This window comes from Punica granatum, chromosome 2 (assembly GCF_007655135.1).
Source record: "Punica granatum isolate Tunisia-2019 chromosome 2, ASM765513v2, whole genome shotgun sequence".
NCBI classification, from domain to species: domain Eukaryota; kingdom Viridiplantae; phylum Streptophyta; class Magnoliopsida; order Myrtales; family Lythraceae; genus Punica; species Punica granatum.
In genome coordinates, this window is record NC_045128.1 from 30391670 (window position 1) to 30409453 (window position 17784).

At 40.0% G+C, this 17784-nt stretch overlaps 3 protein-coding genes and 2 non-coding genes across 11 annotated transcripts; 4 read left to right on the forward strand and 1 right to left on the reverse strand.

Moving 5' to 3' along the window:
• The first annotated feature begins 102 nt into the window (after positions 1 to 102).
• On the forward strand, positions 103 to 175 carry TRNAV-UAC. The gene has a single exon. It is a non-coding gene; the product is annotated as a tRNA-Val (tRNA).
• A 1862-nt stretch (positions 176 to 2037) lies between these two features.
• TRNAY-GUA lies at positions 2038 to 2129 on the reverse strand. Its single transcript is given in 2 exon segments — positions 2038 to 2073; positions 2093 to 2129. It is a non-coding gene; the product is annotated as a tRNA-Tyr (tRNA).
• Positions 2130 to 2383: 254 nt separating this feature from the next.
• LOC116197338 lies at positions 2384 to 6015 on the forward strand. Of its 7 annotated transcripts, XM_031527449.1 has the most exons (6): positions 3542 to 3624; positions 4219 to 4339; positions 4438 to 4717; positions 5065 to 5152; positions 5431 to 5497; positions 5625 to 6015. In XM_031527449.1, exons 3-6 carry the CDS (start codon positions 4588 to 4590, stop codon positions 5676 to 5678), a joined length of 339 nt encoding a protein of 112 aa, XP_031383309.1. In that variant the 5' UTR covers positions 3542 to 3624; positions 4219 to 4339; positions 4438 to 4587; the 3' UTR covers positions 5679 to 6015. The 7 variants fall into 7 exon arrangements, with proteins under 7 accessions (XP_031383311.1, XP_031383312.1, XP_031383315.1 ...); XM_031527451.1 differs by lacking the exons at positions 3542 to 3624; positions 4219 to 4339 and adding an exon at positions 2384 to 2578; XM_031527452.1 differs by lacking the exons at positions 3542 to 3624; positions 4219 to 4339 and adding an exon at positions 2909 to 3161.
• A 3124-nt stretch (positions 6016 to 9139) lies between these two features.
• LOC116198002 (vacuolar protein sorting-associated protein 24 homolog 1-like) lies at positions 9140 to 12060 on the forward strand. The gene is made up of 6 exons (XM_031528297.1): positions 9140 to 9367; positions 9464 to 9540; positions 10478 to 10580; positions 10816 to 10937; positions 11307 to 11501; positions 11594 to 12060. The coding sequence occupies exons 1-6, from the start codon at positions 9256 to 9258 to the stop codon at positions 11672 to 11674; spliced, it is 690 nt and encodes a 229-aa protein (XP_031384157.1). The 5' UTR covers positions 9140 to 9255; the 3' UTR covers positions 11675 to 12060.
• Positions 12061 to 13611: 1551 nt separating this feature from the next.
• Positions 13612 to 17279, forward strand: LOC116195907 (serine carboxypeptidase-like). The gene is made up of 9 exons (XM_031525324.1): positions 13612 to 14085; positions 14709 to 14877; positions 15048 to 15167; positions 15445 to 15588; positions 15677 to 15827; positions 16031 to 16119; positions 16298 to 16556; positions 16671 to 16804; positions 16928 to 17279. Exons 1-9 carry the CDS (start codon positions 13760 to 13762, stop codon positions 17054 to 17056), a joined length of 1521 nt encoding a protein of 506 aa, XP_031381184.1. The 5' UTR covers positions 13612 to 13759; the 3' UTR covers positions 17057 to 17279.
• Positions 17280 to 17784: the final 505 nt, after the last annotated feature.

The window sequence follows — 17784 nt, forward strand, 5'->3', positions numbered from 1 at the left end:
GCTTCGATGAATCCCAGCATTCCGTGTTAAGTGTTACTTTGGCATCGGGATAAAATTTATTACAATAGAAATTAAAATTTGGGATTTCATAAGCAAAAAACAGTTGCTGTGGTGTAGTGGTTATCACGTTAGTCTTACACACTAAAGGTCCCCAGTTCGATCCTGGGCAGCAACATTTTTCTCTTTTTATTTTCATCCATGTGATTTTTTTGACACTTGGAATGTTTTGTTTTGTTTTATTTAGTTTTGTCTCTTTATTTTGAAAAATTATATGATGATAACTCGATATTCATTCATTAAATAACCTCTTACGAAAATTCTCAACCTGAATTAAAATACGATAACTCTAACTTGGGTAAAGTACGTCCTTGTAAATTCTCTCAGCCAAATCAATTTGGAATCAATGAATCCTTGCAAACAAGATTGCTCTTTGGGCATGACTACAGACTTTCTGGTAAACCATCTCCAACCTTTGATGTTGATTTCTAAAGGAGTGGAACACTAGATAATTTTAAAGTGAGGGTGTTTCTTTTAGCATTATTTAACTTTGTGAAAAGATTTTCTGATAAGCAACTTTGTGAAAAGATGATAAGCGACCTCCACCTTTTCCAGTGTTTATTCTTGCCAAAGATGCACTGATAACTTGTCCCAACTTTAGATTATGGAGGACACAATTAAAGGGTGCGTTATGAAGTATTACTATATATATATATACACACAAACCATGAGTCCATCTTTGGTAATCGGGATAACAAGGGGGATGGGACTTTGAAAATTCCTATCATGTGTTTAGACACACTAGGATTGGTTGGATTTGGTATAAGGTGGGATAACTTATTAAGGAAATTATTTCAATAAGAGGTGGGGATAAAGGCAGATTGGGATTATTTTTGGGCAAAAAGATAAAATGCCCCCAGTTTTGCTTTGAATATTCGAAACATGCCATTGAGCAATTTGTTTCCCTAAAACTGCCATGGTTGAAGGAGAGGAGCAGTGGGGCTCAATGTCAAAGAGAAAGAGACGATATGGGGCGATGGGGCCCTTACGCAAGCCACCGGCAACCTCAACTACCCCAAGCGAGGTCACCGGCAACTCTTGGGTCCACCACGACCTCGCTGAGGGCGGTAGTGACTGGTGTTGGGGCCCCACCACCCCTCTTCTTTAACCATGATAACTCAGCTGAAATGAGATTTTAAAAGAAAAAAAAATTGAATTTTTATCTTAAAAAATCAAAAATATCAAATTATAGGGTATAAAGGTCATTTCACTTACTTATCCTAATTACAAACCATCAAACACTTTATTAGGATAATGTAAACCTATAGAATTTAAAATCTCCTCTCTTCTCATCCCAATCTCTATCCTAAACTCGATGACCAAACGTAGCCTAAGAGTAATAAAATATATGGATTGATCTGGTATGCGAGTTGCGAACAAGGGCTCAGGTATGATATGGGTTCTCTATCTCATTGAGTCCCTCCGGCACAGCTCACTAGCATGGCAACCTCGGTTTAAATCCCGTAATGCTTTATTGGCATGCAGCAAACCAATTTGAGATGCCAACAAGTCAATGACTTCAAAACGGCTCAAAAGTACCATTTAATGCAAGAAATTATATATTAACATTAATGAAAAAATCTTCTTTCGTTTTCTCTGATAAATAAAAGGTTCTTATCGGTACATGCAGAAATGGACATCTTGTCCAAAAGACGAAACTTTAGGGAGGAATCTCGCTCAAAAGACAAAATTTTAGGGAGGAATCAGCAATATAAGGAAAAGAAGGGAGGAAATCGCTCAAAAGACAAACTTTACGGTGGAAATTTGAGAAAAAAGGCAAAATACTAGGGAGGAATCCGCAATTTAGGGGAAAAGGAAGGGACGAACTCTCTCTTTAAGGAGCAATTTTAGGAGCTCGATCAAAAGACAAAACGTCGGGGATTAGTCCGCAATATAAGGAAGGGAAGGGAGGAATTTGCTCAAAATGCAAAACTTTTGAGGAGGAATTTGAAATTTAAGAAAAATAAAAAAGTGAGAAAATCCGACCTGCCGGATTCGAACCAGCGACCTAAGGATGCCTATAAGGCTTCGCCTACTACAGTCCTCCGCTCTACCAACTGAGCTAAGGTCGGTTTGTGTTCCGTAGGCATACGAAAACATACTAGGAGTTCTAACAAACTTTGCCCACGTTTTGCACGTGTTGATAATGGAGTCGCCTCCATTATCACAAGTCACAACAAAATGTATTCTCTATCAACGCATCCAATCCACAATCATGAATCATCGTTATTGTTATCCACAAAAAAATTTGCTTATAGATGATGTGAAAAAAATATGGTTATTTCGAATTAAATTTTCGGACTTTTGTTCTCGGTGATGCACCGTTTCAAAAACACGAGAAGGCGTAGGTCTTATGTTGCCACCTCTCTTCTCTCCTCCCTAATGCTCTCAGGTTCTCTTTGCCCCCAAAATCATGAGCTGATTTAAGCATCGGACAAGTAATACCGAGGAACGCCTTGGGACCCTGTGTGGTCTGCTGAGGAGAAAAGGAGTTCCCCACTCTTCATCTCCGCATCGTAAGGTATTTCGTCCTTGACAACTCTTTCAACTATAAGAAGCAATTTATTTACTAACTCTCCGTATCATACCCCAAGAGAAGTAATCTTTTATTTATCTGTTATTTGAGAAATATAAAGCGGCACGATAGGCAAACATCTTTGTTCGGTTTTTTTTTTTTTTTTTGTCATTTGTTGATATTTGGTGGGAAAAGAAGAAGAAATATAAATACTCTCAATAAATTGATAATCCCAACTGATCATTGGAGTGGGTTAGGTGGAGGTTATTTCCGTAATTTCGGATTAGTAATGTAAAGAGCCTTTATCTGCTAATTCATGTCCTAGTCAGACAGAGGAGAGACAACCTTCGGGAAAACCCACAGGAAACAAGAAAAACAAGAGATCAAGAAGCGGGATCGGACGATGAAATGACCCATCTAGGCACCAATGAATCCCGCATTGACGATTAATTACCCCGAATCCCATTTATTTATATCCACCAGCATGAAGCATGACAGTCTTTCATTCCTTCTTTCCCTCTTTCTATGCCCGTCTCTCTCGTTTTCTTGTCGCTTCGTTCGGTGATTGTTTGCCCACAAAAAAAAAAAGGTACGATTTTTCTTGGTGTTTTGTTTCTATTTCTATGTTTGTTCTGCTTTCTTGGTTAATGGGTGTCGTTTCCGGTGATCTTTCTTGAATCATACGTTGGTGTTCCTCTGTGGGTTGGATTTGTGCAATGCATTAGTATTTCTGGGCTTGGAATGGTGGATTGGCTTTATAGCTTTCTGTTGTTTTGTAAGAGTGGTTTGTTAGGAGAGATTAATGCGGGCGCTCCAGAAGTAAGAAGAAGAGGTGATTCTAGGGAGACTCGTGGATTTAGAACCTTAGGTGAGACCATTAGACGTATGCTCTGCATGCCCTGTCTTGTCCTTCTGATTATTCTAGAATTGATTTTCAATGATTTAGACTAGTGTTCTTGCTCCCAGTACTTGTCAATCATCAACAAGAAGCCGAGAATTTGCAGTTTGAGTTTCCAAACCACAAGGCTCTGTCCGTTTGTAGTTCACATGTGGTGAGGAGGGGATTTGGTATTATCTGCTCGTATCACAACCAGCTTATGCAGTTCCTTGCTGAACAATGAAGTTCGATCAACAGTTGGGAAAGGGGATTTTTCGTTTTTCATTAAATTGTTCCCATCGGTTTCCATCTCCTTCAATGTGTGCTATGTTAATCTGCCTTGAGTGGCCTTTCTACTTCGTTATCAAAACCTTTCCAATTATTACTGACTTGTTTCTGGTGACTTGAGATTGGTCCCTCTACTTCCTTATCAAAACCTTTTCGAGTATTACTAACTTGTTTTAATGACTGAAGGCAAACGCTGCATCCCCTGAACCTTTGCTCCCTGCAAATTTGGTGCAAAAAGGAAAGCATTCCCTAACTTTCTTTTGCGTTTTCTCTGGACATGGCGTTGTCGTTAAGGAAACCCTTTTTTCCGCATTTGCTGTTCATAGGTGTTCATTTTCCATCCTTGAAATGATTTTTCTTTTCCGACAAGTTCAATTTGTTAGACTCAGTCCTTGTGATTTTTAGGGTCCTTGCGATTTTTAGGACTTGGTTGATATTGGCTTGTAATTGTCATTCTTATACTTATCTTTTATCTGATTAGGCTCCTAATCATATTCATTGGCTGTAAAGTCCTTTTCTTTTTCGGTAAGTAAAAATTGTGGGAGATATTACTCTCGCAATTCCGGGGATAGAGCATTAAAAGTTACTCCCCCTCCCAACAAGTGCGTCTCTTGGGACTCGAACTCGAGTTCTCCTCTTTTATTTGGATATATTACGGCACCTTGGCGTTCTTACCAACCACAATAGCTACTTAATGCAGGTTAACTTATATGGTAACAAAGTTCCATCAGATTCCAGCTGGCCTTATCTACTGAAAAAGCGGGGGATCACCGATATCTTAGATTGATATATTTGCTTGAAGTCTTGGGTCCTTGCCAAAAGGGAATGGTTGTTCGTTTCAAAAGTTATCATGGAGGTTGCTACCAGGAGTTCCCATACCAGTGAAAAGAAGCCACCTCTTGAGTCCTGCCCATCAGTAGATGAAGGAAAAATGGTCCCAGAGAAGAAAGACACGAGCACCACTGTATTCGTCAACCACGGTAATGTTCTCTTTCTGAATGGCTCCATCCCATTCAGTCCTTCTCGTAAAATAGTAGGTTGATTCATGTGATAAAGAGGGCTAAAAACTTGAAGATAACTAATGCTCGATGGAAAGGCTGTTATATATTGAGATAATAATACTAACGCTCAACCATGTTCATGATTAATGGGGGAGTCTGAAAATTGGATATCCTTAATCACTCTAGAAGAAAGGCTTAAATCGAATGTTTTGCGAACTGTACAGAAAATCTTTGTTCATACTGGGAAAATTTCATGTATTTTCCTCCCATGTGAGTGTATGGGTTATTTTAGATTTTAATTGAACACTGTCAAATACATCTTGCAGCTGCGATTGCTTGGCATGAGAATAGAAGAAAATGGATCAGAGATCAGCCTCAGCGTACACAAAGACCAACCAAGGATCAAATTATAAGGTAAAGTTAGACATCTGTAAGCACAACTGTTTGAAAATTTTTCTTTTTCCAAAGCTATATCTTCCCTGGAATGGTTGAAAACTTGTTTTTAGAGGAGCTATTCTGTTTCATCATTTTGGTTAGTGCATTCGATTGATCTTTATCTAAAATTTGAGGTGGATGGAAGTGACAGATAAAATGACTGGATTTTCTAATGAATATCTCCTATTTATATCTTATGATCATCTGTAATAAAATATCATGAAACTATGACATCTGATTCGTTTTCTGTGCACCAGCTGGTCAACAACCTACGAAGAGCTTCTGTCGACTAACGAACCCTTCTCCGAGCCAATTCCTCTGCAGGTAAAGATTAAGGCAACAAAGAAGTGAACTGAACCGTCCGGCTGTTAACATTTGATTTCCATGCATAACCAAGTCGTTTGGATGTTTTTACATGGTTAGTAACCGTATCTTCCAATTTGTTTTACAGGAGATGGTCGACTTTTTAGTTGATATATGGCATGATGAAGGCCTCTTTGATTAGAATTCTGTAACATTCATTCAGTTGCCAGCCACTCACTTATTGGCCTTTCGGGTTAACTCCTCAGAAACCTCGGAAAGCTTTTCCCTGGTGTCATATCATAATAGGCAATACTTGGGCAAACCCAATAAAATCAAAGTCATAGCATTGCTTTGTACTTGTAAACCATGTCTATGGTTCTATGTTTCTGAACTGTTGAATCATTGGCTTTAGGAATTAATGAGTCTTGCTTAGGAAATTACCTTCCTCTTAATGCACTGAGATGTGGATTATCAATCATTCTTAAGTGGTGACAATTGAACTCTTTTATCTCATTTCTCTTCACTGTTTTGACTTATAATATTCTTTCTTCTCATAGATTTCTTATATTATCTTTCTCTTCTCCTAATTTACAATTATCGAATGTGAACAAGTTTTCATCGACCACTTCAAGCAACTCTTTACCACTTCCAATCCCATAATCCCATCCACCCTATCTGACCGCTTCCCCCACACCATCACCACAGATGAAAATTCCATCCTTTATGCCTTGCCAGACAATCTTGAGATTCAGCAAGCGGTTTTCTTCCTCGGGTATCACTGGGACCTGATGGTTTTCCTGCCTTGTTCTACCAGTAATACTGGAAGCTCATAGGGGAGAATGTCGCTAGTGCAGCCGAGTGCTTCTTTAAAGGTAACTTTCTCCTAAAAGAGCTTAATCATACGTATATTGCGCTGATTCCCGAAGGAGAAAAGGTTGCAACTGTGAACAATTTTAGCCCATAAGTCTTTGCAATGTGGTTTACAAAGTCATCTCAACAATTCTTGCAAATCTTCTGAAACAGGTTTTTACCAAAAATCTTCTCGCCTTTTCAACCAGCTTTTCTCTCGGGTAGAGGCATACAAGACAACTCGATATTTGCCCATGAAATAATGCATTACCTGGGCTCTCATACTGGTAAGGACCGTGAAGCTATCAAAATCGACATGGAAAAAGCCTTTGATAGGGTGGAATGGTCCTTGCTTGTTGAAATTATGAGAGCTCTTGGTTTTGCAAAGAGTTGATCTTCCAATGTAATATTAACCGTCTCTTACTCAATGCTTATTAACGGAAGCCCTACGGGCTTTCTCAAGCCCCCAAGGGGATTAAGGCAGGGGGACCCACTCTCCCCTTTCTTATTTATCTTAGTCACTAAGGCACTTCCAAGAAATCTTTTCAAAGCCGAAACCCAAAACCTTTTTCAAAGGCATCAAAATGGCACGAGGAAGTCCTAACTTTCACTAATCTACTTTTTTGCGGACAACCTCTTCATCTTTGCTGAGGCTACAGACATAAACCTTCTTTAACTTTCTCACGTCTTAGATGGATTTCTTTCTTGGTCGGGACAAAGCCTAAGCAGACAAAATCTTCCATGTTTTTTAGTAAAAGCATCCCCGAACCAACTAAGAAATCATTTTTGCTCGCTTTTAAACTTCAAAAAAAGGTTCGTTCAACTCCAAATACCTCGGCCTACCCCTACATATTCAAAAAGCTAGAACCAGCTCCTTCCCCTCTATCCTCGATAAAGTCAAAAGTAAACTTGCTTCTTAGAAATCAAGAGTCTTCCGGCAGGCGGGTCGAGGCGTCTTAATTAGGAGTGTAGCCTCGGCTCTCCCTTCATACAGTATGTCCACATTCTTGTCGCCCAAAACCATTTCCTGTAAGCTTGATTCTCTTTTCTCAAACTTCTGGTGCGGCTCCTCATCCTCGGGTTCGTCAAATATTCATATCAAGTCTTGGGACAGCCTTTGTACTCCAAAGAATACCGGGGGGGGGGGGGGGGGGGGGGGGGGGGGGGGGGGGGGGGGGGGGGGGGGTGGGTCTTAGTTTTAGGAAGATGATTGATCACAATCTAGGACTCTTGTTCAGGCAAACTTGGGAAATTGCAAACTCAAGCCGCAAGCCCCACCATCTCCTTCACAAAGCTAGGAATCCCAAGCACCATTCATTCTTTGCACATGAGCCAAAACCAGGCTCATCTTTTTTCTGGCAAGGACTGTGTCTATTCTGCCAAGGAGGTATTTATCACATTGGCGACGGTCTAAGCATAGACATCTGGAAGGAACCATGGGTCCCTAACTGTCCTCGATTCCTCCCACAACATTTTTGGCTCATTAATTTCAACTTGGTCCTTTGAATCTGCTGCCAATGCACCTCTGCGAGGGGAATTGGATGGACTCATCAAGGCAATGGAGCTAGCACAAGAGATGAAGCTCAATCAATTTCACCTCTTGACTGACGCCAAAGACTTGGCTGAAGCTATTCAATCGAGTAACTTCGATCTTCACCCCCCAACTAGCAGGTGCAAACGACTACCTATTGAGCAATCTTTCTTACTTGGATTCGTGGACAATTTCATATATCCCTAGAGACTCAAAACTTTTTGGCTCATAATATAGCAAAATGGGCAAGTCGATGTAACCATGTTGGCCCAATCAACATCTCCGATCTCCCTTCTCGTCTTCTTTGGAGAGAGATGGAGATGTAATTGGCCCAGCACTCTTTTGTAGTCCTTTATTTCATGAATGAATTACCTTTCAAGCGAGAAAAAAAATATATCGAATGTGAACTTTTGGAAAACGGTATATGAAAACCAAAAAAGAGTGTAAGAGGAACCGCAGTAACGGGGGAAAAATGCTGTAAGGAAAAAGATGAGGGACCTAATTAGCAAAAGAGAATGGGGCGTTTAAATGAAGAGAGAAAGAAATAGACAATGGATAACTTGAGAGGGCTCCTCTATATATGAAAGTTTAAGAATTTAATCAGATCAAATAAGATGTGCAACCACAGTTATCAAGAAGCAAAAGATTAATGAAACAAAAAAAAAACACAATTTAAGTGTCAATTTTCTTTACGACAGCCATAATATGATTCATGGATCCAACAGAGAATATCACACATGTTACATTAATTACACATTGTTCCTTTTTAAGAAGACGAATGAGATTCTTTATTTTTATTTTTTTAATAAATATACATGTTGGGAAGGCTACGGTGCAATCAATTTAGAATAGTTACACCATTCATTCAAAAAATTACTTGGAAAGTGTAGTAAAGTACATCAAGTTACAAATATATTGAATTAATTACACGCATTTTTAAGAATTAATTAAATTAAATTACTTGTAGTCAAAATAAATTACATAAAAGTTGAAGTGTTCTACTTAGATTGCCAGTAAATTAGATAGATTTTGATGGAGCTTTACTTGAACTTCTAGTAAAGTACTTGAGTGTATTTTGTAACCACTTCTATTGATTGCGCTGTAGAATTCCCCGTATTTGTTAATTATATGCGCTCATTGCGATTAGGTCTACATTAACCAAACTTTAGTGCTTCTTTCGGGACAATAAAACTTTTGAGGGCGAAAAGATCAAATAGATAAAATATGGGGAGTAAAATGTAATTTCTCAAAGAATTTCCCCCGGGAAAGGGAGGATGCGTGATCGTTCCGCTCTCGAGGGAAAAGCAGTTCTCTTCTTAATCACGCGGAAGAAGGAGGAGGAGGAGAAGGAAGAGAAGGAAACTTCGATTCGCTGTGCTGATCCTGCCGGCGAGAGGAGATGGACAAGCTCAAGGGCATGTTGAAGCCCGGACCGACGCCGCAGCAGCTGCTAAGGGATTGGCAGCGGCGGCTCCGACAGGAGTGCCGCAACATGGACCGCCAAATCAGAGGCACGTTCCCCCGATTCAATCTGTCTCTTTTTCTTTTTTTTTTTAAATCTTTTTCATGAGTCTGGGCTAACAATGGAGGGTAAATTGTGGTTTTAGATGTTCAGAGGGAAGAGAAGAGCGTGCAAAAGGCGATTAGAGAGGCTGCCAAGAGGAATGACGTCGGCTCTGCTAAGGTACAGATTACAATTCCATATCATGGTTCAGTTACCCTTCTTTTCCTTTGAATTTCGTTTGGTTTATCGAAAGGAAGAAGCTTTTCTGGTGGCTGATTGTATTGGGAATGATCAATTTGGCGCAAGAAGATGGGGGCCGATAGAATGTGAATGGAAGAAATTGGGGAAGAAAAAGCTTGATTAGATGTTTTGCTTGTTGAGATTCGGGGAGATTAAGTAACTGCCACAACATGTTAACGCCGATAGTCCTCGTAGTTCATGTGGATGTTTTTGCATTGGAGAGTTTTGCCGTATGAGAGTTTTCATAGTTCGGCTTGGGAGTAGTTTATTGCTCGTTAAGAAACCGTGCATATCATTTTCTTCAATCTTCCTTTTTAGCTTAGTAAAGGCAGTTTCTTTTTCCTACAAGTTTTCATTTTTCACCGAGGACCTATGCGGGTTGTTTCTCTAGATGGATCGCTCGAGGACCATAATCGGTAGTCAGAACCAGATAGTTGTTGAAGAGCTTCTGAATACGCCATCATATTTAGCTAGCCTAATGTGGGCCCTGGCTTTCAGCATTATTGGATGATTAAGGCTTGCAGCCACAGGACATTTCTGTGTGCTGAAAATTTAAAATTTCACGTTTAGTTCCCAGTCAGATTTGCTCAGTTTTCTTCTTCTCTCCTTAAAAGTATGTGTCTGATCGAATGTGATGGCATGATCCTAGCATTGAGTATAGTTTAGCTGCAAATTTGGGATGCGTTAGTCTCTCTTCCTCTTCCACTCCTTTTGTCCTGATTAAGTTTCCTGTAGTTGTTTCTTACTTATGCCATCCGAGGCATGGCATATATAAATATAGTTATTACTATTATCTATTTTAATTTCCGAATTGTTATTAGCCATTCTTAATTGTATAAAATCACACGCCTGACCTGTTCTGCAATTTTCATATTAGTCACTCGCGAAAGAAGTTGTTCTCTCAAGAAAAGCTGTGAACCATTTATATGAGAACAAGGCCCAGCTGAATTCGATATCGATGCATCTTGGAGAAAGTGTTGGTATGATAATTGAAACACCTCAATTTTTCTATATATAAGTGAAAGTCTTTGTACAATTGTTCAGATCTATATAGGATGCAAAGAAAGTTTACTTCATGCTTTGTTACTGCAGTACTTTACGTGGAGTAGTGTGTTTGATTTCATCCTTTCTTTTTAAATTTGTATATTTAGTGGTTAAAATCAAGAGTATTTAATTTTCTGTTTGGATCCTGATCCATTTGATTTGTTCTTGCAGCTATTGCTCGTACTGTGGGTCATTTAGAGAAGAGTACTGAGGTCATGAAACTCGTCAATAACCTCGTAAAAGCTCCTGAAATGGCAGCAACCATGCAAGAGTTCAGTAAAGAAATGACAAAGGTGATCATCTTTTCGACCCATGCTAGCTGAGAAAGGTGGTGGTGCTTCAAATAATGTGCTAAATTATTGAAAGCCGAACTTTTACTTTAGAAAGTTTGCTTGCTTCATGTATATTATCAAGTGAAGAATCGTAGGACGAATCTCCAATTATAGGTCGCTAATTGAACAAGTGTAGAAGAAAAGTTTTAATTTTTTTATATACATACTTAAATATCAATGGAGATATATAAGCCTAAGCATAACCTTGCTCATTGCTTGGATTGATTATCTATATAGAATTTTTGCACTATTATAGTGCATTGCCCCTTATGAATTTTTCAAGTCTGGGTACATGGAGTCACGAATCTGTCGTGTACTTGCTGTTTGCAGGCAGGAGTCATTGAAGAATTTGTTAATGATGCTGTTGACACGGCGTTGGACTCGGAGGACATAGAAGAGGAGACGGAAGAAGAAGTTGACAAGGTTCTAACGGAAATCGCAGGCGAGACAGCTGCACAGCTCCCAGAAGCCGTGAGGAACGAGAAGATCAGGCAACCCGGGCAAAGGGTGGGCCCTTCAAGAGAAGTATACGCCAGAATTTCTCAGTTCTTATCGATCTCTTTCCTTGCACTACTCCATGAGAATGTCAATCTGACTCTTGGTGGCAATATTTGCAGGACGTAGCTTTAGCGGAGGGTGGAGATGATGATGAGGATCTTGAAGAGTTAAGAGCACGACTTGACAGAGTCAGATCCTAGTTCTCTACTTCTCACCATAGAACTGCTTCTACCCCGACATGGGTGAGTCTGTAACTTATACTACGAAAATGGATTCAGACCCTCGAATGAGAGAGCGCTGAACAGTAGCTGAGTAAATACCCGACTTAACAGAAGCAAGGACGTGGAAATCCCGCTCTAGATGGGTGTATAACATCTAATTTACTTGCTGCTCATAAATAATAGTGGAAAACTACAAACTCTCGTGTATCTGCTTTCTGTTTTCCGCTTCGAATCCTACTTATAGTTCGCGTTTCGGTGTTGAGCGGCTTTGCTGGATTAGACTCGGGGGTCCCTCTTGTATTCGTGGATTCCCGTATATGTTTCAGGCGGTCATTGTTATGGACTTGATTGACTTTTTTCCATGAGTCCATGCTATGTATGTCCTCAGTTTCCTGAAAATTGACAAAAGTAATTTAATTTAATCTTTTTATTTTGCTTTCTTTGTGGAGAAAATAATTAAATTGAAACCAGACAAATTGGTGGAATTAATGAATTTTGTGACATTCTTGGAGTGCTTCCCTCCTCACCCACTTTTCTGACTTATTTATCGGAACATAGAATCTCGGAAACTTCGCACCGAAGAATATAAGGATTCTTATGCGGCAGCATTATTCAATTCAATAACTATGTAAGCTCAATCAATTCTTCAACAAAAATTCGATATCATTTTTGAGGAATTGATTATCTTTTTTATTTTATTTGGAAAAGTCATTTTCCAATGAATTGAAAAGCATTTATTTGGGTTGGTTTAAGTAGATCGATTATTGTTCCATTCAGTATAATTTTGATCTGAATATTGTGAATGGAGAAAATTCATAATTGAAATTTATCTCTTTGTGGGTGGATCCAATTTTTGGTGTATTAATCATTTGAGTGCGGATCCAAATTTTGGGGCATTATCATTTGAGTGCAAATCCAAAAAAGGAAAGGCATTTATTTAGGTTAGAGTTAGAATAGAACTTTGTTTAAAAGCTGCTTCGTTTGGTTTGAAAATTATAATTTTACTATGTTCCATTCCACTCCACTCCATTATATTCTTTTTCAATTCACAACACAATCATTATTTTTTAAAATATTTTTCTTCAATTTACTAATAAATTATCTCACATATTTTTCTTAATCATTATTGCTACTAATTTTTTAATAATAAATTATCTCAATTATTCATTACTTTTCTATCATTTTCTCTAATTTTATAATAAAATCACATATTTTTTCTTAAATCATTATTATAACTTATTTTCTAATAATAAATTCTACCAATTATTTTGTCACCATTTGATGAAGTAGAGTAGAGTTATGAGGTTGTCTCCAGTCGATCTCTCCATGTCATCTCTCTCTCCACGCAGAGCTAGTGAGGGACTCGCCTGTCGCTAAAGAAGCCAAAGACGCTCCCACTTGGCAGAGAGATGTCTCTTTGTGCAAAGAGACTTCTCTCCTCAGTTGAGAGATATCTCTTGGCAGAGGCGCAGCAATCAGCGGCTGCTGCGTGACAGTTATAAGCCCCACACGGCAGCTACTGTCCTCTTACTTTCTTAAAAAAGTAAAAATGTCATTCCGGATAAGAGACAATGGGAGAGACATACCCATGAGAGTAGATATCTCTCTTTTTTATAGAGTTTGTTTATGTTTGATGTTGTGCCTATATAAATTATGGGACTTAGTTCAGAGATATACAAATTGGAGGCCCTTGATTGGTCAAATTAGGATCATAAAAAATAATAAAAAGAAAATATATTGTCGAAATAGATTTTTTGCCTTGTCGGTCAGAAATTCCACAACCGGCATCATCATCATGCGGTATCGGAACGAACCCTCACATGCGTTGCGTGCACACAGCCGACACGTAGAATTCCTCCCACGCCAACCAAACCTCATCCCCAAGCCTCAAAACGACGACGTGCCATCACACCTGCAACAACCGCTCTCCTTCCCCACTATCCCGTTTCACTTCGCTCCCCCTTTATAACTAACAGTCTCCCGCACACTTCTCGGCGACCAAACCGTCCATTTCCCGATCACCGATCCCCCCTCGTTGTCTCCTCTCAGGCGTCGTCTCCGCTGATGGACAACCGGAAGCTCACCTCCCTCCTCCTCTGCCTCCTCGTCGCGTCTCCGTTTTCGTCCGCGCTTCTGCTCGACCCCCGGTTCGCGGGGTCCCACTTCCCGTCGGTTCACGCCGAGAAGCTCATCAGGCAGCTCAACCTTTCCCCCAAGGAGGACCTCAACGTCGTGAAGGGCGGCGATGGCAGCTCTGGTCTCGCCGGCGGGAAGAGGATCGCGGAGAGGAAGCTGAGGTTTCCTAACTTTGGGGTCGGATCGGGGTTCTCCGTCGACGATTTAGGGCATCATGCTGGCTACTACAAGCTCGATCATTCTCACGACGCGAGGTAATCTTTTGAGGTTTGGTTATTGGGAGAGTGTGTTGTTTTCATTTTATGACGGAACACAGCGTGTATGTCATGTACGGGTTGCATGCGTGCCGCCTTGTGGTTTCTCCGCCCAAATTTGTGCTGCCGGCTTTGTTTTCGGAGAGCTAACTTTGGATTCGTTTAGTGATTTGATTGATCATCGGCTTGTTCTGTCGTGTTACCTGTCAGTGGGGCGTTGCATGTCGTAGACAGTGTAATCCTGCTCGGTTCGTATGAAGGTTCGTGATGTTTATAGGTTAATTTTCAATGGTTTAACGAGATGGTTATTGTAGTCGAGATGGTCCTAGTCCGAAGGATTTAGGATTGGTTTGAGGTTGGAAAGTCATTTGTCGGACTTTCATTGCATAATATAATGTTTTGAGATGAATTTAGAGGCTGAGTCATGGAACTACTGGACAGGAATTTTCAATCAATTCTCGCACAATGGAGATTAAGCAGTCATGAGTCCGATTATTTCAAGACAATATTGCGTTAGCATTGCCTGGTGGTTTGCATATGGCTATGCTCTTCAATGTTGTCCTTCAATACGAAGAATTGATTATCTACTCTGTCTTGATTTTTATTTTTATTTTTATTTTCAGGTTGTTCTACTTTTTCTTTGAATCGAGGAATAGCAAGAACGACCCTATTGTCATTTGGCTCACTGGAGGACCAGGATGCAGCAGTGAATTGGCTATGTTCTACGAAAATGGTCCATTTGCTATAGCAGATAACATGACTCTAGTGTGGAATGAGCATGGTTGGGACAAGGTAATTTTGAGTTATAGTTTTTCTCTTTTATCCTTATGTTGATTTTACTCTATCGAGGTAGAGAGTTGAAAGCTCAATTTCAGCATCCTGAAGCTCTGTATTAATTTGGAAGTTATTTTTTCGTGAATTCCATCTCATTGTGCAATTGTGTATTGTCGTGTTGATCTCAGGCTTCGAACCTACTCTATGTTGATCAACCAGTTGGTACTGGGTTCAGCTATACTTCTGACAGGCGCGACATCCGTCACAACGAAGATGGTGTTAGCAATGACTTGTATGATTTCTTACAGGTGTGTTTGCTATTCCTTCATTCTCCAAGTAGTCTTTTGGTTATTGAGCATTAGTCATTGCTGCATTTGTAATTGCTCTGAGAAGTTTTCTGGAGCATGCTTTCCTTCAAATTCCTGGGGAAGAGATTTGTTCTCCTTCTGTAAACTCACTAATAATCGAAAATCAAACAGTCCTGTGAAGGTCTTCTGGATTCTTTTATCAAGTAAAGACGACTTCTTGCAATTTATGATTTTTCCCTCTCTTTTTGTGCTAACAATTAGATGTATTTGTCTTTAGGCCTTCTTTGCCGAGCATCCTGAGTTCGCCAAGAACGACTTCTACATAACAGGTGAATCATATGCTGGGCACTATATTCCTGCTTTTGCTGCGAGGGTCCACAGAGGAAACAAAGCTAAAGAAGGAATTCATATTAACCTAAAGGTACGCCTGCAGGTGGCACTGTCATGTATTTCAAGTTCAAATAGAATAATAATATTAGTGCTTTCATACTAATTAAATAGTTGGACAGGGATTTGCAATCGGTAACGGCCTTACTGATCCAGCTATACAGTATAAAGCTTACACCGACTATGCATTGGACATGGGAATCATCAAGCAAGCTCAGTATAATCGTATCAACAAGATTGTTCCCGTGTGCGAAACAGCTATCAAGCTTTGTGGTAATGTTTCTCAGATATTCTTCTATAGTGCCCTCCTCTATATCCAACTTATTTTTTTTTTGCCATCTTCTATGCTGCATTGTTTAGCACTTCCTATGGGTCTTCTGTTTGATATTGTTTTTCTACAGCCCACTTTACCTTGCCAATGGCTGCCTTTTCCTCGCCTAATTTTTCACGTGTCTAATATCAATGATCTAATACAGGCACGGATGGAACCCTCTCTTGCATGGCTTCATATTTTGTTTGCAACACCATTTTCAGCAGCATAATGGCTCTGGCCGGTGACACCAATGTAAGGCCATGCATTTCTCTTCTCCACTCCTCCATAGGAATTTTAGTCCAGGGCTGAGAAGCAAATGTTTGTGATGCATGTCGAAAGAATGAGCGGAAACTGGACCTGCTTGGAGCATGCCATGACTGCTAGCAGATCTTGAAAATATGACTAATTTCACAATTCGGGTTCTGTGCAGTATTATGACATCAGGAAGAAGTGTGAGGGCAGCCTATGCTATGATTTCTCAAACATGGAGAAGTTCCTGAGCCAGAAATCTGTCAGGGAGGCACTTGGTGTTGGGGACATTGACTTTGTGTCATGCAGCCCCACTGTTTATCAGGCCATGCTTGTGGATTGGATGAGGAACCTTGAAGTCGGCATTCCCACCCTTCTCGAGGATGGAATTAAGTTGCTTGTTTACGCTGGAGAATACGACCTCATCTGCAACTGGCTTGGTGAGTTCAGTTTTCTTCTGGAGCTTCTTTTCTTTTTCTTCTTATTCTTTAATATATACATCTTTGCTGTGTAGTATCTGGTCCTGACATGTTTATATGAACTCTGTGGGTCAGGAAACTCGAGGTGGGTCCATGCCATGGAATGGTCTGGTAAGAAGAAGTTTGTGGACTCGTCTGAAGTAACCTTTGAGGTTGATGGCGTCGAAGCTGGAGTCCTGAAGAGCTATGGTCCTCTCAGCTTCATGAAGGTTCTTTTCTCTCTCGAATGCTGTTTCATGTGGAGTTTTAATCTTCTTGTAGGATCTTTAATTATGAACAACGTTAAAAATTTTTACTCTACTAAAGGATGTTTAACCCCATCTAATTGACAGGTTCATGATGCGGGTCACATGGTCCCCATGGACCAGCCCAAGGCTTCTCTGGAGATGCTGAAGCAGTGGACTCAGGGCAAGCTCTCGACAACCGCAACTGAAGAAGAGAACTCGGTGGCTGAGATGTGATCTGCTTCCATTTTTCCTCAATTCTCTCGATTATACAACGTGCTTTGTAAATATGTTCTGCAGAATCCAAGATACTGATGCGAGAACCTGAAAGAAGATGTGATGATATTTGTAACTGCAGATGAAAGACATCATGTTTAATAGGTGGATGCTTCTCGTTTATATAATCGGATTACTGGATACCGTTAACTCATCTTTTATCTGATGGTAGTTTTTGCTATTAGATTATTTGAATCGAATGCACGGTGCTGTCAGCTGTGTACTTTTTCATTTGCCGTTTCCATTTTCGGGAAGGTCACTCTTGTCCTCACGGCATATGTGATCTCGTGAGAGAACTGGTAATGAGAACTAACAGCTAATAGAGCATACGTTACCTCCTTAAGACTAGGCCTTACTTGACCAAACTTACATCCTCTTATCGTAACATGGCAATGACATACTTTGTAAGATGTGGTTAATGCGAATGTAGGCGAGTAAACTCAATTAATAACTTTACTCTGCACTACCCTGCCCATAAGAAGTGGAAGATGATGATGTTCTGAGGGTTCCATATGTATACGATTCACGTCTAGATCTAAGTGGGACGATTACCCACTATCTGGTCGTGTCAAATGTTGCTACTAAGCCAATCATGTCGGTGGTGGATTTAGAAAGTGAAATAACAAAAATAACTCCACTAATATATTCTATTACATCAGCGGTGGATTGAGTCAATCGATGGCTGACAC

Coding starts and splice junctions, on each gene's coding strand:
- LOC116197338 (XM_031527451.1), top strand. CDS start 4,588: ATGGAGGTTGCTACCAGGAGTTCCCATACCAGTGAAAAGAAGCCACCT. Junction 5,153..5,430: donor ACCAAGGATCAAATTATAAG/GTAAAGTTAGAC, acceptor TCTGTGCACCAG/CTGGTCAACAACCTACGAAG. Junction 5,498..5,624: donor CCGAGCCAATTCCTCTGCAG/GTAAAGATTAAG, acceptor TTTGTTTTACAG/GAGATGGTCGACTTTTTAGT.
- LOC116198002 (XM_031528297.1), top strand. CDS start 9,256: ATGGACAAGCTCAAGGGCATGTTGAAGCCCGGACCGACGCCGCAGCAG. Junction 9,368..9,463: donor CATGGACCGCCAAATCAGAG/GCACGTTCCCCC, acceptor TTGTGGTTTTAG/ATGTTCAGAGGGAAGAGAAG. Junction 10,938..11,306: donor TCAGTAAAGAAATGACAAAG/GTGATCATCTTT, acceptor TGCTGTTTGCAG/GCAGGAGTCATTGAAGAATT.
- LOC116195907 (XM_031525324.1), top strand. CDS start 13,760: ATGGACAACCGGAAGCTCACCTCCCTCCTCCTCTGCCTCCTCGTCGCG. Junction 14,878..15,047: donor ATGAGCATGGTTGGGACAAG/GTAATTTTGAGT, acceptor TGTTGATCTCAG/GCTTCGAACCTACTCTATGT. Junction 16,805..16,927: donor GTCCTCTCAGCTTCATGAAG/GTTCTTTTCTCT, acceptor TCTAATTGACAG/GTTCATGATGCGGGTCACAT.